Source organism: Hevea brasiliensis, chromosome 17 (assembly GCF_030052815.1).
Source record: "Hevea brasiliensis isolate MT/VB/25A 57/8 chromosome 17, ASM3005281v1, whole genome shotgun sequence".
Taxonomy (NCBI): Eukaryota; Viridiplantae; Streptophyta; class Magnoliopsida; order Malpighiales; family Euphorbiaceae; genus Hevea; species Hevea brasiliensis.
In genome coordinates this window covers 1,610,898-1,636,888 of record NC_079509.1, presented here as the reverse complement: position 1 = coordinate 1,636,888, position 25,991 = coordinate 1,610,898, and the positions used below count along the sequence as shown (strand labels likewise).

The window sequence follows — 25,991 nt, the reverse complement described above, 5'->3', positions numbered from 1 at the left end:
GTTTTCAAATCTATTGACCCTTGAAATAAAATTGTAGATTACAATCCAAAATCAACTCGAATCAAACCAGTGGTCATCACTAGGCTTTAGTGGGGGAGGTGAGTTGGTAATTTGATATGTGACATTGACTATTTCACAGCTTTTAAAAGTGAGAATCTAATACTTTTGGATATTATTATGTCACAACTTAATATTGAATAAGCTTTAAAAAAATGTAATGCTTAACTCCAACACCTAACCTTTATAATTTTATTTTTCCCATTAATTAGTTTCAATGATAATTATCATTAAAAAAATTTTCAAAATTGGCAAGATTTGAAATTATTATTAGAGTTTTTTTTTGTGATTTTAAGTTAGAAAATGGAAAGTCTTATGTAGAAGTAGAATAAGAAGATGAAGAAAAAAAGAAAAGAGAGAAGTAAACGCGTTTATGCGATGAGAATAAAGAAAGACCAAGGAGACTTGACTTTCTTTTTAACTTTTTAAAGACCTTAGACTTTGGCAATGGCAGGCTGTGTTGTCTTGCACATTTTGCTTGCTGGTCAATCAAGAAATTTATGAACTACGTGACCATTTGATATTGTAATTTCGTAGTGTAATTGGAGCGTTAAATTTTTTTTTTTTAAATAACATCAAAAAAATTAAAAAATTACTTTAATAGTTTTATAATTAAAATTTATTAATTTTAATTTTAAATTATTTTTTAATATTATTAAATTAATATATTTTAAAAAAACATTTTTCTCAATAACATCTCTACCCACAACGTTAAATTGATGTTAAATTACATGATTTTTATAGATACTTCTTAGAGTAGAGAGTATTAAAAAACTGATATTAAGTTAAAATTTTGACATATTTTAATTATGAAAATTTAAAACAATTAAATAAAAAATTTAAATTCTTTAAAAATATAATTCTAAATAGGTTAAAATTAATTCCCAATGGGCTCTATCAAACTTCCCAATGGGCTGCAAGTTGGTTTAGTGGCAATTAAGAATTTGCAATTTAGAAATTTAATGGGCTTAGGCTCTATTAACTAGAAATCTAAAACAAGCCCATTATCTTCTCCAAGGCCAATTCCTAAACCAATGTTTATTTCTATTCTTCTTCCTGAGAAATTGGGAATTACTTCTCCCCATCTCTCTCTCTCTCTCTCTGTAATCTATCAGTCTCAATCTCTTCTAAACCTCGGATATACTTGCAATTTCGCATCTTTATCAATCAAAAGATTCAAAACCCATAACTAAACGCCTTCTCATGGACTCCCTTCAAGCCGCCTACAAGGAAGAAGAAGATGACGAAGAAGAACCCACCAATCACCTCGACCGCCCCACCATTGAACTTGCCGATGCTGATCACCCCAACGATGCAGAACAACCACTTAACGACACCGAAACCTCTCAAAACGGGGACTCCACTAAACAGCAAGAGCCATTTGTATCTGGCCTATCTGAGTCGGACCCAACCACTTCTAACGACACCGAGAAACCCACCCTCAAATCCCCCAAACATGAAGACATTGAGGAAGAAGAAGATGAGGATGACGATGAAGATGAAGACCCACCTCCCAAAAAGCAAAAACAACTCTCGTCTTTGACACTGCAGCAACGAGAAGAAGAACCCGCAACAATTGACGATAACAGCAACGGCAATAATGTATCCAACGGAACGAAGACTCCGACGGCGGCACAAGCCACGGCGAAAAAGAAATCCAAGAAAAAAAGCAACAACAATGTGTGGGTAACGAGATCTACTCGCAAAGGCAAGAAGAAAACCAAGCCTAATCCCCAAAATGCTCCTGCTGAAGATACAGTGTTGATTACCCCGGTCCCCAGGTTCCCAGATAAAAGTGACGATACTCCAGATATGAAAATTTGCTTGTCCAAAGTATACAAAGCTGAGAAAGTAGAGTTGAGTGAAGATAGATTGAGTGCTGGAAGTACGAAAGGGTATAGAATGGTGAGAGCTACCAGAGGTGTTTGTGAAGGCGCTTGGTACTTTGAGATTAAACTGGCGAGCTTGGGAGAGACGGGGCACACTCGTCTTGGGTGGTCTACGGAGAAAGGGGACCTGCAGGCGCCAGTTGGGTACGATGGTAATAGTTTTGGGTATAGAGATGTTGATGGGAGTAAAGTGCACAAGGCATTGAGAGAGAAGTACGGGGAGGAAGGGTATAAGGAAGGCGACGTTATTGGGTTTTACATTAATTTGCCAGAGGGTTCATTATATGCTCCTAAGCCACCTCATTTGGTTTGGTATAAAGGGCAGAGGTATGTGTGTGCTCCAGATGCTAAGGAGGATCCTCCTAAAATCATATCTGGTGAGTTTTTTTTGGTTGTTGTTTCATATATTTTGTCATTTGTTTTGTTTTAGTTCTGCCTGTACTTTGTTATATAATTTGTGAAGCAAGTGCTTACATTTGAAGCTGGAGTCTTTGCTGCGAAATGATTATGTTATCATTTTCTTGAGCCGTTTTCTTATTCCTCATTAATGTCGTTGATGATGCTGTCATTGAGTACTTTAAGTGGGTTGATGGTATTGCAGACTTTTTTTTTTAAAGTTGAATGGGAACATCTAGGACTTAGCGTAGTACTCTGATAATTTTTACTCATCATGGGATAGTTAGGGATGACAGCCTTCTGAGATGTTTACTCTTTGACGCTGGCATTATTGTAAAAGTTCTCCAATTTGGCATGATTTTCCATGCAACACATTCATAATGTCTGAGATTCATCACCTAGTTGGGCAGGCAAGAACTTGGCATGATTTGATCAAGATTTTCTTTTGGCTTTGCAGTGGCTTGGCCTTTTCAGACCATGCACTGTCTTTTATTTAGGTGAAATTTGGCCGTGCTCATAACACTGAAATTATCTACTGCTTAGCTACTAGCTAGTGAAGGCGATCAGTCCTTTGATCCTTTCACAAGGGTGTTGGAGCTAATCTTAATTGAATGATTATGTTGCTTTAAGTTTAGTGGTTACAGTCAATCTTTTTTTGTTCCCTTTCCAATAGCTAGAATTCTACTCAGTATAAGCTTCAGCAGCACAGGAACACTAAATCTTTCAATCTTGAAGAAGTAATTTCGTTTGAATATGGCCTGTTCTACCTTCATCAGGGCCCTTTCATCTTTAGAACTTTTTTATGATCTTTGCCACTTTTGCATATGAAGCCTAGTTGTGCTTCTATTTCACTTGTATATTGGAGCATGTAGCTGAGGAGCCTTATCTTGCTTGAGTATAAAGTTGCAGCCATCACCAATATGCTGATGAAATGTATTCAACATTCTGTGTGGTAGATGAATATTTGTTGAATTTTATTAGCAAGCATGGTTGGTCCTTTCTCTAAATTAGGGAAGCTTCTTTGTAATTTGTGCTTCATATTTGGATGTCATGATTTACTTCTTGAAGAAAATATTGTTCTTCCATGCAGGAAGTGAGATATCTTTCTTCAAAAATGGGGTTTGTCAAGGCATTGCTTTCAAGGATTTGTTTGGTGGTCGTTACTACCCTGCTGCTTCAATGTATACCCTTCCAAATCAACCAAATTGTGTGGTCAAGTTTAACTTCGGCCCAGATTTTGAATTATTTCCAGAGGATTTTGGTGGGCGTCCAATTCCTAGGCCCATGTTTGAAGTTCCTTATCATGGGTTTGACAACCGAATTGAAAACAGCACGATGAATGAGAACAAACATTAGTAATCTTATTATCAGCGGAGTGGAAGGTCAATCCAAGCTTAAATTCTATTTGTAATTTTAGTTACTGTTAAATTAGAAGTGACAGATGAATTAATTTGATTTGTGAACTCAGATTTTCTTTGAAAGAGAAAAAAAAAGCTTATTTTCTCTGTTTGCAATGTAACTTTGGTGCGTGAGCCTGATGACCTCTCAATACTATTTCTTGATTTTGATTTCTGGTATTTATTGATGAGAGTGTGAGACACTTAGCTAATTGATATCCATTTTTATACTGAACCTTTTTAGTATAATTCCTTTCCAGAGTTCTTCTTTACGAGCCAGATATATTGTACAAGTTTCCCTTTTACTTGCTGTTCTTATATTACCATTTCAGTACGGTCTTTTGTTTTTGTTAGAAGATGATGAATGCATTTCATCTTCGCCTCACCTCAAGAATGGCCATTGTATTGTCTTCATTCTGGTTGGCAGAACAGAGCACCGAATGTAGGTTCATTTTTTCCTAGTTTCATAACGGTGGAAAGTAATCACAACTCACACACATTTGGCGTTAATTGCTTGCATTTTGTTCCTTTCTCCCTTCTGAGAAATGAGTAGGATAGTTCCCCTTCAGTACTTGTTATCTGATGAACCTTTTTTCTGTTGATAGGTCTTATTTGAATTGATAGAGAACAGGGGTAGATGAATAGATGGATTGACTGAGGAAAACAGTCAGGTTTGTTCTATTACTTCAATATGAAAGTTTGCTTCACATAAATCTAGTTTAGAGAAATTTTTCATGAACTATAGTTAATTGTTTGTATGCACATTGTTACACATCCTTTGTCATGCAAGGAGCAAAATTCTTGTATTTATTTATGGATCCTATTTAAAATACATTTTCAGTCCTATGCCTATAGAAGTAGGGTCTCTATATATTGACAAATTTCTTTCTTATTATAAATTAAATTAAACTAACTTTTTACTTATATTTTTGAATTATTTCGTTAACTACCTCAACTTTTAGTTGATATGTAATGTTATCTCATCATATATGAAGGAAACTAGGGCAAAAATCACTATATTTTTAGTTGGAAACAAGGCATTCTAGTCTGTCTTTTTTTTTTTTTGAATCCTGTAAATCCACTAAAACAGAAAAAGCTAGCCATGCATAGGCTAGTACTGTGAGTACAAATTGGTTAATGTCCCATCTATGGTACTATCATCATCTCAATTAGAAAGAATATCTTTCTAAACCCAGTATAACAAGATTTCTGTTTCTGTATGAACAATAACTACTAAATATACATATGTTATATTGCACTGTGATGACATTACCACCACCATAGCTTTTCTTTTCGGGGCTTCTAGTGGAGTGGAGAGTTTAGACCCTCTTGAGAAGCTAGAGAATGGAGAGTTTCGTGCCTCGTGGAAGCAGAAGACGGCATCTTCCTGAAGGAAGGCCTTTTTTCTAGTTTTTGCAAAGTTCTCTTTGAATAAAGATCCTTCACAATTGGTGAAGCTCTCTCCTTGAACTTGAGAACCACAAAGAATAGAACTCGATAACATATGAGAATGAGAAATATAACAGATAAGTCCCACCACTTTGAATGATCTAGAGGAACTCCAAACACATTTGTCACAATAAATTCCCCAGAGAGTTTAGGTTCCCCAGGCAATAGAGGTTCAAACTCAAGGCCAAGGAAATCATTCTTGTAGCCACCCTGCATTTTCAAAGCAATTGCAATTAATTTAAAAACTTAAATGTGATCGGTGACCTTTTTTATTTTTTAATTTTAAATCCTGCTTCTAAACTTATTCTACGGTAGGCTTTTGCTACACTTACAACTATAGATAGACTAAAGCATCCTCATCCCTCTTCTGTGTCATCAAATATCATATCTTTATTGTTGTTAGTGGTTCTTGCAATGCTTTTGCTTGCAACCCTGAGTAGCTTTAAGAAGGTTTCTGAACTTTTTAAACCACTATGTGCAGGTTATCGCTCAAACTTGAGACTAACTTTGCAATTTTTATCTCAATCAATGAATCTGAGCTTATGTAGGATGAAAAAATTTTCCTTTGTCCTAATCTAAATTCCATATCTGGAAACACATTAATCAACAACCCCACCTAGATATGCACTTATTCGAATTACCTGCAGTCCCCATGCTCCATAATTGATGTACGAAACCGGGTAGCGCCAGAATGGCTTGGGAAGATCAGGCAGCAACCGAAAGAAGCCAGAGGTCATCATCATGATTCCCTGCGTGAATGACAAAAAGTTAAGATTATGTTTAGATATAATCAGGTGATGAAATAATAAAGTAAGCTTAAAAAAGTTTGGAAGTATCTTGATCTTACAATTATACCAGCACCAGTAACAAGTCCCATTAAGAAATTGGGAACCAATGAAGCTACAACCATCATCAGGCTCTCTATAACAGAAATGCAGGCAAAGATATTGAGACAGAAAAATGCATAATGAGAAAACCCCGATCGAAATTTCACCAAGTAAAAACATATAGTCCCGCTGGCAAGTGCAATGGCAACCAAGAATGGGAAAGAAGATAAGTAGTTGGACAGGATAAACACTGTAACTCCATAGTACCCATTAAGCTTTTCTCTATAAAAGATCTGATTTATTAGAAAAGAACAAGATCAGTATCTCAAAAATAACGGGTTTATGTCACAATCACGAGTTTCTATTTTGTTCAAAATCAGATTATATATAAATGAGATCACGACCTTCATTTCTTCAATGAAGGAGGGAAAGCCTCCAATAGACATAAATGTCATGAAGCCTGTTATAAATCCACCACAGGCTACCCTAGCCAAGATTGCAGTATAGCCATATCCAACATCATAGTAGATGGTACCAACACAAATAGAAACAATTATGTAGATTGCTATCCTTGCCCAGTAATATCCCACATCTCTGGACATGTTCAGAAACGATCTTCTGGTCAATGTTGAAAGTTGCTTCCACCTATTTGCCTGACTCTCACTTTCTGTTTCAATTTCAAGCCCTTCCTGCATGATGTTTCAAGCCAGTGTTATGGTTTTTCGTAAGGACTGTAGCTTAACATGTTCTCTCACCAACAATGTTATAGAATTTTGTTTCTCTTAGAGTGTATCATTTAATATGGTCAAATTCAGTATTACTTGTCATGCTGCAGGAAGCCAACAAACCTGAAACTTGTTGGAAGAGAAACTTATGTTTCTCAGAACTTTTACTATTGCAAAACAGTGCAGGCTAAAGAACATCTAACATTTTTGGGTGTCAAAAGCAAGCATGAAAAGATGACAGAGAACAGCAGTATTATAAAATAGCGTCCATCCAGGAAGCATTTAAATATCAGAAAATTTTTAGATTTTGCTTACAACGGCTGATATTTCTTTGATCCTATCTTTTGCCATTCTTGCGTAGTTTGAGCGCCTATACTTCTCAACTAGCCTTGCTTTGATCTCTGCTGTTGCCATATTCATCAAAGGATCCGATGTTGTTGGGACATCCTATAATTAAGACAGACAGGTTATATTTACAAAAGTGGTACATGGTAAAAACAAACAAAAAGTGATTTAAAGGCTTAGGTGGCGAACCAAAGCATCCATAGGCTTGGACATGTGCGAGTGCGAGTGAGAGCACAATAGTGGTAGCCTCCCAATCTAAATTGAATTTGGTAAATTGAAACTAGCGAAAAGAGTTGCTAATCAAATATCAACTAAAAAACTTTGCTTGGAACTGATACATACACGAGTTCTTTGAGATCCCTTCAGTGTTGTTGTTACAGCATCAAAGTCTGAATTTATACAACGTAGGAAGTGATCAGATGGATTTCTTTTCCTTGGACATGGAAAACCAGCTTCAGCAAAGAACTGTAAAAATCAACACTAGAATTAGATATTGCAAATTTGCAATGAATGAGGGTTTGCCTTTAAACATGAACTGTATCATACCTCTACTGCCATCTTTGTTTCTCCAAAGTAAACAGTTTCACCTCCAGATAGTAAAAACAGATCATCAAAGAGTGCAAAAACTTCACTGCTTGGCTGGTGAATTGAAGAGATAACTGTCCTTCCATCGCGAGCTATATTTCTAAGAGTTTGAATGACAAAGAAAGCTGATGCACTGTCAAGGCCACTTGTAGGTTCATCAAGAAACAATAGACGTGGCCTTGTGAGGATTTCTAGGGCAATACTTAGTCTCTTCTTTTCACCACCACTAATGCCTCTTAAATGCCAGTTTCCAATCAGCCTATCAGCACAGTCTTGGAGACCCATTTCCATGATTGTTCCTTCTACAACATCAGAAATCTCTTCTTTGGTCATGGTAGTTGGAAACCTCAAATTTGCTGAATAAGTAATGGTTTCTCTTACTGTAAGAGTTCCTAATAATACGTCCTCTTGTGTCACATAAGCCTGAAATTCAACAGAAGAAAAATATGTGATAAATACGTTCAGTTGAGCTCAAGTCACACTTCTGATATCAGTAAGAGACCTTGATTTCATTGTTATTGGATTCATTTTGCTGAAAGGTTTTCACCATATTCTCATACTTACATTTAGATTTTTTTGGGCACAAAATTTTTAATGAACAAGAACTCAATGATTCCAATATTTCATTTAAAGTAGTGGGAAACCAGAAGTTGACAGATGCATAGGAACATAAATATAGCTCAATCATCCATCAGCATTTGAATTTTAATTTCATGTGCATGACTCGTATGAAAACGATAGAGCTATAAGAGAACTGATAAATTTTCTACAATCTTTTCAGCTTGCAACCAATAAAATTTCACATTTGAATAAATTCTGAATCAGTTAAAATTGCATTTTCTTTAGATGGTACTTACGACGCCAGACCCCAACCTCCTCTTCTTCCCATTAAAAAGAACATTTCCAGTCATTATCACATTTCTTGAGAGTCTACCTGTAGAAAAATGAAGAATGCAATTAGTGAAAAATGTATGCCAGGCAACATTCATAGAACTAGCAACGTCAGAAAAAGAAAAGCATAGTCTTGAAACCCAACACGTAGGAATTACAACCAAAATAATACCATCTTACTCTAAAATATCACTGGCTAATAAATCTAAGTAAAAGAACTGGATAATTACATCTCAAGAACCAGAAATCTTGGCACTGCCATTAGCAATTACAGTTTTTTTTCCCCCTTCCCTGAAGACCAATTGATGCATAATGCCAATCCAACTTCGTGAAAGCAACAACGTTTGACAAAAATAAATTGAAAAGTCAGCCAGAACTGTCTAAATTTAGAGGTGCAAAATTTTGTTGAAAAGTCAAGCTTAGCTTGGTCCCATAGTTAAAGGCATATAACTTAGCTGACAAATCCAAGTTTAAGTCTCTACTACCTCAATCCCCTGCTAAAAAAAACATATGGTATGCCCTTGTAAACTTGAGAATTATAAACTGAAAGGGAAGGGAAAATGGGATTGAAACTATACTTCCAAGTCCTCACTCCTACAAAGGGATCGGAGGAGGCCATCTCTGTGGTCCCTGCTTGACCCATAGCATTAATCAGTTATCTTGCAAGTAAATAAATTTTGCTATCCTGGTCAATTTCTGCTGAATATGCCAAAAAAAGTTGCATCATAAATTTAGTGGGCCATTTGGGATAATATCAACTGGTAATGACCTACTGGTTGTCGAATATAATTCTAACTGGCAATATCACATATCACCATACCTGTCCTTCAAAATGATGCAGTATAAAATCAAATTACCTAAACACACCATGAGGGATCCTCTCTCTGTTCCTGAACTTTTCCATTTCAAATGTTAGTGGGATTCAATTGGATTTATTCTGGGTTGAGCTAATTTTGTTGATAAAAACAGGCTAAGTAGTACAAATTTGAGGCCAAATTAAACTTTCAAACCTGAATTTTTTTTAAAAATGCCCATAATCAGTAATAGATTGCAAGAACATGATCCAAGAGAAACTTAAAAATTATTTACTCATTGAATGAGCAACCAATTTTTTTCCAAAAACTCAAACATTTTTGCGTGGAAGAGACAAAAGGAAACCATATATACCTGCTAGCGAATCAAGAAGTGTGGATTTTCCAGACCCAGAAGGACCCATAATAGCCATGATTCTTCCAGGCTCAGCACACCCACTAAGCCCTTGAAGCAACCTTTTGGTTGGACCATGCCCAAAATTTGGCAACACCACAGTCAGATTCTCCCACACCACATATGTACCTCTCTCCTCTCCACCGACTGAGGAGACTGCATTACTTTGGCAAGTGCTATAGCTGCTAGTATCACCAGCACCGCCACCATTGTTGCTATTACTACTACTTTCCACCTCAATCTCCATTCTCCGAACCAGAAAGAAATGAATTCAGAGGCGTTATCAGAATGAGAAGAATTATATATTAAATAAAAAGAAAGGGAAGGAAGTCTATTGGGCACTAGTTGAGCTGGGGAATAGAGATGACAACAAACACCAAACAACTAACAATTAATGAAAGATCATAAAATAAGTATGGTAAAGAGATACAGAGAGAAGAAAGAGAGTTAACGGTGTGGGTGTCTCATACAGATGGACATGTGTAGTTGGCACGTGAAGGAATTAATGCATTTGAATGATATGAAATGGTGGTACCATTTTCTTTCATTCATATGGCTTTTATTAATGGATTGTTTCTTCTCAACTTCCATAACTCCAAGCAATTTTCTGGGATCCATGCAAAACATCATCATTAGCTCCATAATTCAATCTTTTAGACTATAATTAACTATACCAAACAAAATTTTAGAGTAAAAAAGTCAATATTTAAATTAAAAAGTTGATGATTTGAAGAAAGGTCTATGGTCTATTGCCTCAAAGTCCATGGTTGGCCCTTTTCTGGTTATAATTCTTCCTTCCATAGGGTTCATTCAAATGGTGTTATTAAAGAAACTTCATGAGGAAAGTAATTTTATAATTTTAAAATAAAAATTAATTATAATTATTTTTTAATGCAATTGACTCCTACCGGGATTGAAATTTTAATTATTAATACTATAAAAAAATTCTTTTATTATTTTAAATATATGAGCAAAATTTTATGTTAAAATCTTTTTTTTTATGATATAATACGCACACTAAAATTTCACATATTCATACAAAATTGAAATATACTAAACAATAAATATATATATATATATATATTTATTTATTTATATTAAGTTGGGAATCAAATACTTAAAAAATACTTTTAGGGGTTGCCTTTTTTAATTTTTCCTGTGCATTACTTTTGGCGACGCACCTTTGAAAATGTCGCTAAACAAGTACTTGTTGACCGAATGACCAATGGTCCGTCGCCATCTGTAATCAGTGCAGTAACATGCAAAACTGTATGCGTCGCCTTCTCTAGTTTGCCTGCGCAAAGCTATTGGCGTCGAATAATTGCGTTGCTAAATCATGGAATGACTTCCGTCGCCAATTGTATTCAGACGCATTAAAGCGTCCCCAACAAATTTGAATGCGTCACTGTTGGCTCTCTCGAATAGTCAACCTCTATATTGATCAAACCGACCCACACACCCAACGCATAACTATATTTTGAAATTTATTTTTATTATTTTAATAAAATTAAATAAAAATTTTAAATTAGTTTACAATTTAAAATAATTCAGTTTATTTAAAAAAGGAAAAAGGCGAAAAGAAAAAAACAAAAAAAGAAAGACGCCGTTCAAATTCTAACGGACAGGAAATGGAACGGACCCACATTGGCTCCATCCTATGAACAAAGGACAAAAATTACTAAACTGGGGCCCACATACAAAAAACAGGACAAACAAACCCAGAACTAAACGAAACCTTGAAAACAAAATATCCTAAAAAGAAAAAAAAAATTACTTACCCAAATAGATAATGATCAGAACCACCACTCAACATCTCCTATGGCTGACACCTACTGCCCGGACTGTAAGCGTCCTACCGAAGTAGTCTTCGACCACTCCGCCGGTGACACCGTCTGCTCTGAGTGTGGCCTCGTCTTGGAGGCCCATTCCATTGATGAGACCTCCGAGTGGCGAACCTTTGCCAACGAGTCTACTGATAATGACCCTGTTCGTGTTGGTGGTCCCTCTAATCCTCTTCTTGCCGACGGTGGCCTTTCTACCGTCATTTCTAAACCAACTGGGGCTTCTGGGGATTTCTTGACCACTTCTTTGGGCCGCTGGCAGAACCGTGGCTCCAACCCCGATCGTTCTCTTATCCAAGCGTTTAAGACCATTGCTACCATGTCTGACAGGTTCTTTTCTTTCCTTGAAGCTTTTTTTTTTGTATTTTCTGTTTGGTTCTTGAGAAAGTAGAGGACTTTCAACTTGCAATTAAGAAGTTGATAATTCTTCTTTTTCCTGTCTAATTAAAGGGGCTTGCACATGTTTATAATATTGCAGGTTGGGCCTTGTTGCAACCATAAAGGTATATATATACATATGCCAATTTCTTATATTTATCTTAATTTAATTTGTATTTGGGTGTTTGTTAAAGATTTTCAATGAAAATTTCTTTTCTTTTGGTTATTCAAGGATAGAGCTAATGAAATTTATAAGAAAGTAGAAGATCAAAAACCTCTCAGAGGACGAAATCAGGATGCAATTTTGGCTGCCTGCCTTTACATTGCTTGTAGACAAGAAGACAAACCCCGGACCGTAAAAGGTATAGCTAGATTTATTAAATTCCTTGGCAAATGCAAAAATCCTTGGAAAATTACATATTTTTGTTGCTGTAACTCTCTGGACCTGTCAATTCCTGCTAGAAATTTGTTCAGTAGCTAATGGAGCCACAAAGAAGGAGATTGGCCGTGCAAAGGAGTATATTGTGAAGCAACTGGAGGTGGAGCTGGGTCAGTCCATGGAAATGGGAACAATACATGCTGGAGACTTTCTGGTTAGTTAAATTCTTGATTTTCGAATCTCTCCTGTTAAATTATCTTAGCAGCAATTAACATCAGCGTTGCCTTCAAAATTTCAGAGACGTTTTTGTTCTCATCTTGGGATGAACAATCAAGCGGTTAAAGCAGCTCAGGAAGCTGTACAGAAATCTGAAGAGCTCGATATAAGGTAAAACTCCAGGTTAGTTTCTCAGGTGAGGAGTGCTAGTGCATCTGCATATGAATCAGTAGTCCAGATGCATCAGTCTTGTCACCTGCAGCTGACACTAGCATTCCTCTTTCTCGGGATATTGCAGAATGCCAATGCTTTTATTCATAGCCTGAATTTAATTTCTTCTATGCTATATGAAGGCATTTTTGGTCTAAAAACAGAGTCCATTCCAATAAGCTTAAGAAACCTCTTGTTCGTTTTTACTATTACAGGCGAAGCCCCATATCAATAGCAGCAGCCATTATTTACATTATAACTCAGCTCTCCGAGGACAAGAAACTTCTCAAAGGTTAGAAACATAGTTCTGTCCTCTAGTTTTGTTCTCTTTCTTTTTCTTTGTAATGGCTATGGCAGAACCCTGCTGTGTGTGCAGATATATCACTGTCTACAGGAGTAGCAGAAGGGACCATTAGGAATTCCTACAAGGACCTCTATCCCTATGCTGCAAGGATTATACCAAGCTGGTATGCAAAGGAGGATGACCTCAAGAACCTATGCAGTCCTTGAATAACCAAGGACATTGGTAGGGTAGGCTGCATGCAGCATTTCTTTTTAAGTTAGATGCTGCTTCTGTTCATTAATTTCCACTACTTGACATTTGACAAGCTCTAACTTTGCACCACTGAACTCTAATTATAGTGCAATTATTTGCCAATCTGTGACTGATAAAACTTGTCCAACACAACATTCTCCAATTTTTTTTTCATCAAGGGCAACACTTAATTTTTATTCATGAGAAGGCAAGGTCAAATGTGGTAATCAGGACTGAGAGTGACTCCTTATTTGCAGATAGTGCTTAAACAGCTGGTGCAATTGTCCCAAGGACTTCTTTTTGCAATATAAAAAAGTGAAATTTCCATTTGCACTTATCTGTAAGTGTACCAATTAAGCCTGAGACAATAATTATAGCTTTTGAATTCTGGGAAGTTTTTGGCAAAAATGAGTAGGATCCAAGAATTTTGGATATTAGGTTGTGCCAAGAACAGAATTAATGAAGGGGGTATTCAATTGTATTTTCTTCTTCTCATTGGTTCTAACACAGAAGCTATTTTTTAAATTACATCACTCATCTTTCTTCTTATTAATTAATGATTACTTAGCTTTATTAGTAATAGATTAACCCAATAAAAATGTGTTTCACGTAACCACTTGGTCTCATTTTAGTTTTGTGAGCATTGTAGTTAGTAGTTACTCAAACCAACCTTTCAACTGCTATTCACCTAATAGAAAAAATTCTAAAATTATTCTGCGAAACAAACACTTTACAGGCTTCATTTGCTTCTCTAATTACTCAAAGATATCAACGTAGTGTTGTTGTTGTTGTTGTTTTTTTTTTTTTTAGAGGTAGTAGTCCCTACTTGGATGGTGCGGGAAAGACCGCTAAGTGTTGTAGCTAACGCATTAAATATTTTGACTGAAGAGCACACTTGCAAGAATGAAACTTAAAGGAGTTTCTAGCAAATATGAACACTAGAAAAAATGTAGCGCTCTTAAATTTTAAAAATAATTATTTTATATATAAATATTAATATTTTATTATATTAAAATTATGAGAATTTATTTGAAATTTTTTAGATTTTAAAAATCAGATTTGATTTTCTTAAACTAATAAATTTTATTGATTTATAAAAATTAATTTAAAGACTATGTAGCAAAAATAAAAATATATTTGGACTCTAAAAATTTTTTCAAGTTTTCTGAAATTTTTTTCAAAATTTTTGGACCTCGATTTTGGTCACAAGGCATAGTAAAATTTAAAATTTGAGTATCTTGAATCGGACCTGTCGAATCGAACCGGATCGAATCAAATTGATCGAATCGAACTGATCTCTTTCCTTTTTCTTTCCCCCTCCCTTTCCCCACGTGGCACCTCTTTTTCTCCCCTTCGATTCTCTCTCCTCCCTCCTCCCCCGTCGGCCGATCACCTTCCCTCCTTTCCCCAGTCATCGGCGCACACCCCCACGCCTTCCCCTAACCCGCTGCCCACCCAGGGCACCAGAAAACGTGCCCAAACTTCCTCCTTCGTGCGGCGCCTCTCTTCAACTTTTCGATCAAAATTCAGCCGATCCGGTCACTAATTGGACCCGGTCTTGTCCCAAACCCCTTCTACTCCTCAAGAACTTTCCATAGATACCAAGAATACTCAATTTTATTGAGCGATTTGTCCAATTTTTGTCTGAAAAATTTTAGCTAATTTTGACTTTTGGGCTAAATTCTCCCAAATTGGGAGCCCCACAAAGATTCAGAGGGTACTGACGTGCTCTATTCGACAGGTGCTTCGCAACCATATAAATTTCAAAATTTTCTGACATTAAAATTTTGGTGGGTCCCTTATCTAAGCTCCAAATGAGCTTATTTAATTTTCTAACAATTTTATTCTAACCTCTTGTGTTTTGGGCTTCGCGTGGGTACTTTCATTTCACAGAAATTCAATCGTTGCTCGAGTCTATATTTTCAGGCCGGACAAATAGGCTGCCTGAATAACTTTCAATTTGATTCGAAATTATAGTTTACCCCATCATTTTTATATGCCCCGAACGTGTTTCAAGAGTCAGAATTGGTATAGGTAAACCCGAACCCTAAGTTCCTTCAATTACCTAGTGCCGAATTTAAAATAAAAATCTATAAAATATTTGTGGATAGCTAGAAAATTATAAATCCTTTTATATTAGCTTCATAATATTGTTAAGGACCGCAGGGCATAATTTTAGAAATTTTAGAGCTCATTTAAATAATTTATAATAAAATGATAGTTATAGGGACTAAAATGTAAGTTTTCAAAATTGTGAATATTGACTGTTTTGAAGGCCCAAGAGAGGCTATATGATAATGATGAGATGTGGATGTGGGATTTGTATATTGGAAGTATTATTTGAATCATTTTGCAGGTTTGATAGGTCTTAGGTATAAGAGAAGCTCTGCCGGATTTTCGGTAAAATTTAGGATTTTTCCTTTGACTCTTTGAAGTTTTGTTTGAATAGATAATGATAAAATTTTTGATATAATATTTAGGTGAGCCGAACCAGCCTTCCTCCTCCGTTTAGCCGCCTCAGTGATTAACTGTTAATTTATGAGTAGATATTAATTTTAATTACAATTTCAATATTATTATATATTCAAGGCATGCTCATGTATTACATATAAATATATATATATAGCTAAATATTAGGCACATTTTATGTTGTATTTTCTTAATTGCAAAAATATATGTGGATGTGGCCTTAAGGTAATTTAGAGCTGTATGTGTGTGTCGGCGTGCGTGTGGTGTGGTGTGATAGATAAAGGTAGGACGGGTAAATCGACTTGAGCTTGTCTTACTTGAGACCCGGTCCTTTTTGAGGAAGTCGAGGTGAGTACGGCTCTGAGTTGATCTCATTGACTCCCATAATTGAATTATTAACCGAAAGTCCATCTCGAGTTGATCTCACTGGCAGGTTTTAAAATAAGAGAGCTGTATATGGGATCAGCTCCCATATGTATTTTATTTGATATAGTATATATATGTATGAGTGCTTCAAATTATTCTTTGAGCGAATATTATTTGAATTTGGTAAAAATTATTGATCGATATTGTATTTCATCCATAGGGATGCATTAGAATTAGATAGTCATAGAAATTATTTTTAAAAATCAATATCTTTCTCTTTGAATCAAACGCTCACTCCTGTTCACCCCATTTTTTCAGGTTATAAGAGAGTTTTTCTTGTGATTGACCTGTCTCCTACTTCGCAGGTCCATTGGTGCCTTATTTATATTTGTTGTTATTAATTGAAATCTATAACTCTGTATGTGCTGGTGATATTTTATTTAGCTAGGTCTGTAAAAGATTAACTATTTAAATTTGTTAATTTATTGATTATGTATGTGTGGACTTGTAGATTCATTTGTTTATGTGGATGAGAGAGCTGGGTTCCCAGTAATCACATTGCGTTGATTGAGGGTATTGTGGGTAAGCTAAGTTCCCTAAATAGTTATATACTGTGATTCTAAGTCAGGTAAATCAAAAACTCTCCGTTTGATGGTCATGGATATGATCGGACTTTGTCTAGTTAATTTCTTGAAATTGGGCTTATATATGAGCTTCAAGGTTGGGCTAATGAGTAGTTAAGCTTACTACGGGCTTTGAAGGTTTTATGCTGATCCAAATCTTAATGCCTCATAATTTAGGTCTTAACAAAAAATTTCCCTTTTAAAGTTAAAAAGTGATAGTTCTGATTATTAACATTTTCAGTGAGATTTCAAATTTAAATTTTAATTAAATTAGAGAGAAATTTAAAAAAAGAGAAAAAAACTCTAAGACTTTGTATGTGTTATATTTAATTTTCATTCACACATATGAAGATGTGATCAAACGACTTGGCACAAGTTAAGTCATGTGTTGTAGTCATATGAATATAAGATATAATAAATATGAAAAGATGTGATTATTAAATATATAAATTTTATATATTTATATTTTAAATTTATAATAAGTTAAATTTAAATAAAAATTATTTAAAAATACAAGTAAAAATGAAAATTTGCTTATCCAATTAGATTAGCAATAGAGCATTGAAGACGTGTCGTTTGCCAATAATATTGCATTTTCTCAGTCAAGTTCAACACTGACGTCTGGTAATTTGATAGAAAAGATAGGGAAAGGCCAAAGTTAGCAAAGAGAGAAAAAAAAATGTGATAAGGAAAGTTCTTAACACAAAGTGATTAGAGCAAAGAAAGAAGATTAGAATATTTTTATGAAAAATATTTTTTATATTATTTAAATATTTGAAAGATCAAAGAAAATGAGTGAATAAAATAATATATATATATATATATATATATATATATATATATATATATATATATATATAATTCTTCAAAGCCACAAATAATAAGATTCTTTCCACTAAAGATCCACCGATAAAAAAAAAACCTGAGGCATCCACTACATCAATCTCTGAGTAAAGACGTTCTTGTGCGGGCTCTGCCGTTGGCATTGTGCAAATGACAGCCATTGACATAGCCTACCTATGATGTGATCTGAGCATTCCAAAACCAAGGGCCGTTGATCAAATTGATGATTGAGAGGGTATTTGGTTCACTTGTTGGGTGTAATTGATAACTGATAGATACTCAAACAGCTAAATTAAATTGTTTGATAAATTTAAAAAAATAAAACTAATAGCTGATGGGTAACTGATATGTTCAGTTGCAGTTTGTATCAATTATATATTATATTTTTATAGTTATTTCTCATCTGCTGATAACTAATTTAGTTTTATATTTTATTTTGATCATATTATTATTTTTTTTAACTTAAAAATTAATATTATTAATATTTTTATCTTTTTTTATTTATAATTTTAACATTTTAATTAACGGTATTTCAATTTTGTTAAAATATTTTTTTATTAATAACATAAAATATAAAATATTTATTTATATCTAAATACTTAAAATTAATTATAAAATTTTTTATTAACAATAATAATTACTTTATTATTTTATTTATATTTTTAAAGTTATTTAATTTTTTTTAAATAATTATTTTTTAATTTTAATAATAAAATAAATAATATTATATGATAGATTAATAATTATATATTTATTTTAATAATATAATAAATAATATAATATATTAATTTAATAATTATATATTTAATTTAATAATAAAATAAATAATATAATATAATAAATTTATAATTTTATATTTATTTAAATAATAAAATAAATTATATAATATATATTTTTATTGATCATTTTACATATTAATAATAATTACTAAATATAATTTTATCAAATATTTAATATAAATTAATTATTATTAATTATCAACTATTTACCATTAATAATAACTAACAGATAAACAAAACAGTTCCTAAGCACCCACTTGAGGTTATGGTATGCTATCAATATTTGATCAAAGTAAGAGAAACACGTGCCAACAGAGAATGATGTACATACGTAGATCACCATGGATGATAAACATGAATTTCATTTAACTTTTTAATAAAGAGAGGTTGTAACACCCCCACTTGGTGGGCTATGTCTATTTCCAGTCTTGTAACTCCACAGAAGATCAGTGCCATCTTACGTCAGCTTCAATCAATTAAATCAAAATAAATTAAATACAATTATATTAAACACACCCAAAAAAGTTTTACCCATAAAACTTTAAAAATTTATGTACATATTTATAAAATCATGCAACCAATGACTTCCACCGTTAATGGGATGGCCATAATCACATCATCATTTGATCTTTTCTTCCAACATGCAGAATGGATTCACCTGAACGCAACATATAATGCAGTGAAACTTATTCCCTCTAATGGATTGTAGTGCAGGAAGTTCAATAAAAGGAACAACTTTAGAAAAGCAAGCAACAATTTTTCCATGGATTATATTTATTTATTTGCCATAATGATTAACGTTATTGAATATAGCACATAATAGCAGAAAAGAAAAAGAAAATGAAAATCTGGCACAAAAGTCAATTACTAGCTTTCACAAATTACAAAGCAAGTGGAGGTGGAGCTACGGTACCAAGCTTTCACTGCCTTAATATTATTTATTAGCACTTATGACCGCAGAGAGTTAAACTAGAGGAAACTAAACTAGAGGAAACTTTCATTTGCACTAACTACCCCTTTTCCATGGATTGATCCCCACAACTCTCTCTCTCTCTCTCTCCCTCTCTCTCTCATATGGCCATGAGGAGATCATGAAAGAGCTCTTTTCTTCTCAAAAATGATAAAAGTTCTTTTCTGATATGGTCCTATATGGGACACCAGTAAAGGTACAAAAAAGACCAACCAAACTTATACATGACACTGTCTACATATCTTAGTTTTGAAGGGTTTCTGCCATGTCTGGCGCTCTCATTAGGTTCCCTCATGCGACTATGTCTTTTTCCCATCTTGTGTTTTTCTTCTGGGTCCTCGTGTCAAGGAGTTACTTTTTGATTATTTGTTCTGCTTCTTGTTTAAATAACTATATACAACATAGCAATCTACAATTCGAGCAGAAAACCGATCGCTTCTGGGAGTTCCAAGAGCAATCTAATACCTGGGTTGAAGTGGAACTGCCTTATGACCTAGTCTCTTGTGTTAATGATAACTGTACCAAAGTGGGTTCAATTGATCAAATAACAGAAAATAAAGAAGATCACTTTGAAAGGGATAATGATGTTTCCACGCATACTGGAAGCTTTAAACATAAGGATAGTGATAGAGGGGGAGCAGAGCAGAATTCTGAGATTGTTCTGCCTCAGAGAAAGAGAATTTCTTTGACAAGAATGTCTGACACTTCTATATGGATTACTGGTGAAAGCGGGTCTATCTATGAGAGATTCTGGAATGGTGTACAGTGGGTGATAGCACCCCATGACCTGCCGGTATCGGCAGGTTATGCAATTTGTGTCTTTATTGTCAATCAGACAATTCTTGCTCTATCAGAAGCAGGAATTCTATATCAGGTACTACTCTAATTTACTTGTTGCATCAATTTGAATTAACCTTCAAAGAAACAACCTTTCAAAGATTAATCCAAAACAGCTTATGTAATTTGAGTTGATAGCATAGTTCTGAAATCTATGGTGACTGGGGTTTGCCCCTTTATTTTCTAATTCTTTCCTGTTATTTTGGTATTGGCAGAGCTGTGATATAGCATAAATGTAAAACAAAAGACCGGGATTAAATAATAGTTGGGACTTTGGAGTATATCTTTTCCCTGTTCCACCTGTTTATGTAGTTTTGATCAGAAAAATTATTACCACTATTATCATTGATCATCTAATTTGTAATTTATGTTATATTACATATACTTTAGATTGTAATTTTTCTTTTTTTTACTTTATGTGGTTGGAAATGTCAGACTTTAATTCGATCAGGACTGTTCTGACATTTGGGCTTGAACCCCTTCTACAAAACCTTTGTTTTGTTGGATAAAAATGGATTCACCTTATGCTGAAACTGCATGAATATTATTGTTGTTTGTATTGATTGATTTTCTTCTCTATTTTTGTTCTCAGATGCAACTCAGTGAGAGCTCACAGCCAATTTGGGTTGCATTCACACCAACTCTTGATTCAAGCACAAATAAAGAAGCAGAAGAAAGCTCTGGGATCCTAATTAATTCTGGTGTTGTTTCGCATGATGGGGTGTGAGTGCATCATTTCAGTTTTAGAATTTCATTTTGTGAATTCTACATACCAGAAGAGTGTATCATATTCTATAGCAGCATAAACTGAAGACATTCCACTTATTTCGCTGCATTGCCTAACAGGAGAATTTATTTCTGCACAAAGAAAGGATCATTATTAGAACTGACTGAGGTTAATCCTCCAAGGTAAAACTTCATATTTAAACAAGTAAAAGAAAGAGATAAACTCATGCCTTATTTTTGAATTTCAGTAACTATTTACAGTGTAGATTCTGATGGGAAGACTCTAATTTTCACTTGGACGTTTGTACTATAAACATAGAACAGATGGTTAGATCATGGGCGACCACCAGGCGGAAATGTTGCAGCAATTGCTGATGCTGGTACTATTAGACCAGAAGTAGCATATACCATAAGGTGATCTCACTCTGTCCTCCCATTCTGAATCAAACTGGGCTGCATGAATGTATGTTAAACAAATATGATTAACATGTACTATCAAAATCAATTCAACTGGTTGATCTAAAAAAATTTAATTCAATTAAACAAATCGATAATTCAATCTCTCGGGGGCTGACTAACTGAAAAGTATCACCTAAGATAGGAAAATAAATGATCTTACCAGAAGAAAAGAAAGTAGCATGCTGGGTTAAACTATCAATTAAAGTATTGGAGAATACCATAGTTCAATTTACCTGAGAAATATGCATTGCTTCCATTTATGAGAGTGAACAAGAGAGCCTCATGTATTAAAATATTGCAGCTCAACAGGTGATCTCTATGAATATGACAAGAGCTCAAAGCCATCATGGAAGAAGCATATATGGACAGCAGGAATGGCAGAAGATGTTTTACGGATACCATCAACGGGATACACCATTAATGGCTTGAGTGGAGATTACTCCAGTTCCCTGTTTCTTTTGACTAAGGTACCATATCAAAACTTTGGACTTCTATCACAAATCATGTCAAATTTTGACTTGGAAACTTTATGTTGTTGAAGCATATAAAAAGTAGTGATCTCTTCATGTGGAGAGCAATACAATAAACAATTTGGGAACAACATTTTACACATTGTGTCTCCATCATAAAAGCCTAGGAATTGTCTAGTGTAACTTGTTGCAATTCCATATATGCCATTTGTTCACAACATTTCACTGATATTCAGGGTGGGAAATTGGTAGAGAGACGATTACATCAGAGGAAGTGGAAATGGATTATCCATGGAAGTCCGAAAGATTGTCAACTGACTTCCATCACACCAGTTCTGCAGGATGAATCAAATGAAAATTTTTCGTTATTTTTCACTACATCCACTGGATCCATTTTTGAATATCGAACACAAAAATACTCGGGTGAGTCAAGTGGCTGGTCTTAGGAAACTAATAATAAATTGTTTTGGTAGTTGAATATTATGATAGGCAGTTTCTATTATGTACTGAACATGCTTTTTCAATAAGCTTCAAGAAAGGAGAACTGTGTTACCAAACATGCTAAATATTTTTTTACATACCAAAACATCGAGTCTAATAATCATTTCACTATGACAAACGAATGAATGATTTGAAAATTGATTTCTAGAATCCATGCCAAACTTATGGTGGCATCTTGTTAATAACTATGAAATAAAACAGCGTGATTTTGAATACAGCAAACTTTACATGTCAGTTATGAGTTTCTGCAATACGAAGCAAAATTTGGCATCCTGAATATATAGTTTTTCTCATACAAGGACAGGTACTGCTTTAGAGAACCAAATTCCTGAAGCATGGTTGAGTCACATGCATCCCCCACATGCAAAAGCTGCTAAAGGAATTACTGGGCTACAACTTCAAATTGGCAGAATAATATTCACACTGGATGATGGTAGACTAGCTGAGTTGCATCTGCCAGGACTAGGTGGGGAAACTACAGCTCCAAATTATCAAATTAATGTCCGAAGAAAAGTATCACATAAATATGTGTGGTCAATATTAGATGCACCAGAGACTGAAGGATGGAATGCGGAGTATTGCAAACAAGAACGAGGACCCACAAATTGCATCACAGGCATAAAAGATGAACCTAATGATTCCGGAATTACAAGAGCAGCTACAAGAAGGCGAAAGGGAAGCCAAGCACAGCTAGATTACTTACTTGCAGGTGCTAGTGAACTAATCAACTCTTCAGAAGGATATAATTTTCCAGACAATTGGATAAACACCAACTTTCGTTTACGAGTGATGCATGGAAGCAGATCATTTTTCCTCATAACAGATGGTGGTTTGACTTTTGAATATCTTAATACTGAAAATATATGGCTTTGGCTGAGGCATGATCACTCAACACCAATGAAAGGTGCACTGGGAAACTACAACGGAAGTTTGTTTTTTGTTGACATATATGGTAGTTTGCTTATCAGAGAAAGGAGTGGCAATGATCTTGGATGGTTAAACTGCACTGCTATGAGGAAAGGAAAGCAAGTGACTGGAGGACCTCCATGGGATGGAATTCCAGGTAAAGCTATGAAAGTTACAGCAGAAGATGCACTCTTCTTTGTGAGCAAAAATGGAAGATTACTACAGTTTACAGTAAGTTGCAAAAACCAACTAAACCAAATATATCTGTCCAATCCCTTGTTTTTGCAGATCAGATTCTTCCAATGTCTATGCTGATTAATGATTCAAATCACTAACAGGTTGCCCTGAGGAAGTTTATATGGAAAGACTGCCGAAATCCTCCAAATACCAAAGTAGCAAGCATAGTAGACCAGGAGCTTTTCAGGGGAAACATAGTATTTGTCGTTGGAAGGAATGGTCGGCTGTATCAATACAACAAAGTGACAGAATTGTGGCATAAGCATTACCAGTCTCCCCATTTGATTCTATCAAGATTTCCAGGAACAGCTATGAGTTCATCATCTCTATCACTTACAGGGTCGCTATTTATGCTTTCTGAAGATGGTGGACTAGTTGAATATCATTGGAATACGGGTGAAGGCTGGAAATGGGTTGAGCATGGCACGCCTAATAAAGGTGTGACCCTGATCACGTCTCCTAGCCCATGCTTTGAAGGCAATCTACTTTTTCTGATTGGTTCAGACGGTAAAGTATACATGAGGTACATGGACCAAATGACATGGAGTTGGAAAAACTGTGGCTTCCCATGTATAAGACAGATAAAGAATGAAGATCGAACACAAGTAGGGGCAGAAGATAAGAATGAAGAATTTTGTATTGATAAAGATATTTCAGCTGGCTTGGAGAAGGATGCAGAAAACTTTAGTGATCTCAACGGAAATTGCGACCTAAAGGTTAGCATTATCATGTGATAACTAGTGAACATTAGTGACATGAAACTAATGATGGCTACTTCAAATGTTCACAGGTGGCATCAACAAGACCAATTCCATTTTCGGAGGATTCAGTAATCTTTGAGCTAAGAGATGGCAGAGTAAGCAACAATTCTTACTTCTTGTGGATTCCTTCCCAAATAATAAACTCATAAAATAGCAAACCACCTAAGAGAATGAAAGATGAACTGAAGCAAAAGAGACTACATAAATCTGCGATAATTTTCTAGGATAAAATATTATATAAGAGTTGATAAAAATCACATAGCAATTTTATTCAGGAAATAACAAAATTTGAGTAATAGTCAATCCCATGCTCTTTCTAGCTATTTTCTTCTTCTTTTTTCACCCACAAAAGTACGATTCATTTATAAATAAAAAAAACATGAAGCTGGAATAAAGATTTGAAGTCAGAATCCTAAAGAATAATATCAAAGGGAGAGTTCACTAACCTTACAGTCTAATGGCAGTTGGCAGAAATGCGACGAGTTGAGGAAACACGTTGGGCATGGTCACGCATTATTGGCACTCCAAGCAGCTGCTGCATGACCAATTATTGGACCACAGTGGCATCATGAAAGGAGGGGAAAACGATACGACATTACAAATGAACTTATCAGAGCAACAAACACATGCAAATATTGTACAGCTAACAAAGGAGAGACGGCAAGATTCATAACTCCGTTTCTTTTTTTTTTTTTTTGGCTGCTTTCCTGTGTTTTTTTTTTTTTTTTTTTGCTGCTTTCCTGTGGGAGGAGGTGGGAATTGAGGAATGAAACATTCAAGAAAAGAGAAGCTAGTAGGCATACAGATTGTACAGTGAAATAATGCTACGGAGAAGAGAATCTCTGTGAAAAAGCCCCAACCTTTCAGCTGAGGACATGTAGAAACATTTCATAAATCAATGAAGAAGAAACTGAATACGTCGAACGTTCATTCTATGAAGTTCAATGCTTTATCCATTTGAAAAGATTCTTGGACATCAACCAAAAATGAATCTATATTTCAATATTTCTAAACCTACGAGAAGTTTTTATGATTACGGGGGGAAACGATAACACAATCATTAAAGGAGGTTATTATCTTTTTTAATTCTAGGTTATCGTCCGTGAACATGCAACTCAATACTTGCGTGCTTGTGTTTTAGTCCAAGAGTCCACTCCAACGAATCTGGAGAACTTAGAACTTGGTAGACACCAACTTGAAATCTTGAATTTGAGAATTTTAGATGGATTGAATGAATCTTTAAAATGTTAAAAGAATTCCCTACTGCCTTCAAAAGTATCAAGCAGAAATGTCCTAAGGTTTAATTGACCGAGTAATTCTCATATACACCCTTTGTATGCACTCAACTTAAAAAAATAATATATATATATATATATATATATATATATATATCGACAAAGTCCTTAGTACAAATATTTATACGGAGATATTGAGTCTAATGACTCAGACTATAGTGGTTACAACTTGAGCCCTAGCAAAAATTTTATATGATTGTCTTAACCTCGTATGCTTTCCTGTGACCATCACTAATTTGTTTGTATTAAATTTTAATCAGTATTTGTATAATATTTGTAACAATGATATCTATTCATTTTTATTTGTTTTAGTCATAAGAAAGTTATAAAAAACCATAAAATCTCATTATCTACCATCTTATATTTGACTTTTTCTGTCACCTTCTTCTCCTGTATAAGAGATCTATAATATTATAAAATCAT

At 34.6% G+C, this 25,991-nt stretch overlaps 4 protein-coding genes across 6 annotated transcripts; 3 read left to right on the top strand and 1 right to left on the bottom strand.

Annotated features, from left to right (window-relative positions):
• Nucleotides 1–1,084: 1,084 nt before the first annotated feature.
• LOC110666675 (protein TRAUCO) lies at nt 1,085–4,571 on the top strand. 2 transcript variants are annotated; one of them, XM_021827251.2, is made up of 3 exons: nt 1,085–2,323; nt 3,433–3,724; nt 4,345–4,571. In XM_021827251.2, exons 1-2 carry the CDS (start codon nt 1,261–1,263, stop codon nt 3,696–3,698), a joined length of 1,329 nt encoding a protein of 442 aa, XP_021682943.1. In that variant the 5' UTR covers nt 1,085–1,260; the 3' UTR covers nt 3,699–3,724; nt 4,345–4,571. The 2 variants fall into 2 exon arrangements, with proteins under 2 accessions (XP_021682943.1, XP_021682942.1); XM_021827250.2 differs by lacking the exon at nt 4,345–4,571 and having other exon boundaries at nt 3,433–3,910.
• A 158-nt stretch (nt 4,572–4,729) lies between these two features.
• On the bottom strand, nt 4,730–10,266 carry LOC131175343 (ABC transporter G family member 15-like). 2 transcript variants are annotated; one of them, XM_058139183.1, is made up of 10 exons: nt 9,729–10,266; nt 8,528–8,604; nt 7,632–8,093; nt 7,428–7,550; nt 7,275–7,340; nt 7,056–7,187; nt 6,420–6,704; nt 6,036–6,308; nt 5,830–5,937; nt 4,730–5,398 (listed from the first exon to the last, which is right to left on the bottom strand). In XM_058139183.1, exons 1-10 carry the CDS (start codon nt 10,012–10,014, stop codon nt 5,042–5,044), a joined length of 2,169 nt encoding a protein of 722 aa, XP_057995166.1. In that variant the 5' UTR covers nt 10,015–10,266; the 3' UTR covers nt 4,730–5,041. The 2 variants fall into 2 exon arrangements, with proteins under 2 accessions (XP_057995166.1, XP_057995167.1); XM_058139184.1 differs by lacking the exon at nt 7,275–7,340 and having other exon boundaries at nt 9,729–10,260.
• Nucleotides 10,267–11,508: 1,242 nt separating this feature from the next.
• LOC110666673 (transcription initiation factor IIB) lies at nt 11,509–13,449 on the top strand. Its single transcript, XM_021827247.2, has 7 exons — nt 11,509–11,938; nt 12,087–12,111; nt 12,219–12,348; nt 12,449–12,579; nt 12,664–12,752; nt 13,007–13,083; nt 13,168–13,449. Exons 1-7 carry the CDS (start codon nt 11,586–11,588, stop codon nt 13,299–13,301), a joined length of 939 nt encoding a protein of 312 aa, XP_021682939.2. The 5' UTR covers nt 11,509–11,585; the 3' UTR covers nt 13,302–13,449.
• Nucleotides 13,450–19,367: 5,918 nt separating this feature from the next.
• Nucleotides 19,368–25,212, top strand: LOC110666672 (uncharacterized). The gene is made up of 10 exons (XM_058139947.1): nt 19,368–20,250; nt 20,806–20,936; nt 21,060–21,122; nt 21,264–21,353; nt 21,700–21,865; nt 22,105–22,291; nt 22,674–23,506; nt 23,614–24,228; nt 24,303–24,368; nt 24,738–25,212. Exons 1-10 carry the CDS (start codon nt 19,642–19,644, stop codon nt 24,843–24,845), a joined length of 2,868 nt encoding a protein of 955 aa, XP_057995930.1. The 5' UTR covers nt 19,368–19,641; the 3' UTR covers nt 24,846–25,212.
• The last annotated feature ends 779 nt before the right edge of the window (nt 25,213–25,991 follow it).

Excerpts from the sequence above, each read along its gene's own strand:
- LOC110666672 (XM_058139947.1), top strand. The coding sequence starts at position 19,642 with ATGTCTGGCGCTCTCATTAGGTTCCCTCATGCGACTATGTCTTTTTCC. Across the intron at positions 20,251-20,805 it reads AAGCAGGAATTCTATATCAG|ATGCAACTCAGTGAGAGCTC; the intron begins GTACTACTCTAA and ends TTTTGTTCTCAG. Across the intron at positions 21,866-22,104 it reads CCCTGTTTCTTTTGACTAAG|GGTGGGAAATTGGTAGAGAG; the intron begins GTACCATATCAA and ends ACTGATATTCAG.
- LOC131175343 (XM_058139183.1), bottom strand. The coding sequence starts at position 10,014 with ATGGAGATTGAGGTGGAAAGTAGTAGTAATAGCAACAATGGTGGCGGT. Across the intron at positions 7,188-7,274 it reads CCAAGCCTATGGATGCTTTG|GATGTCCCAACAACATCGGA; the intron begins GTTCGCCACCTA and ends TCTTAATTATAG. Across the intron at positions 6,705-7,055 it reads TCAAAGAAATATCAGCCGTT|GAAGGGCTTGAAATTGAAAC; the intron begins GTAAGCAAAATC and ends AACATCATGCAG.
- LOC110666675 (XM_021827251.2), top strand. The coding sequence starts at position 1,261 with ATGGACTCCCTTCAAGCCGCCTACAAGGAAGAAGAAGATGACGAAGAA. Across the intron at positions 2,324-3,432 it reads TCCTCCTAAAATCATATCTG|GAAGTGAGATATCTTTCTTC; the intron begins GTGAGTTTTTTT and ends TCTTCCATGCAG.
- LOC110666673 (XM_021827247.2), top strand. The coding sequence starts at position 11,586 with ATGGCTGACACCTACTGCCCGGACTGTAAGCGTCCTACCGAAGTAGTC. Across the intron at positions 12,112-12,218 it reads GCCTTGTTGCAACCATAAAG|GATAGAGCTAATGAAATTTA; the intron begins GTATATATATAC and ends TGGTTATTCAAG. Across the intron at positions 12,753-13,006 it reads TCTGAAGAGCTCGATATAAG|GCGAAGCCCCATATCAATAG; the intron begins GTAAAACTCCAG and ends TTACTATTACAG.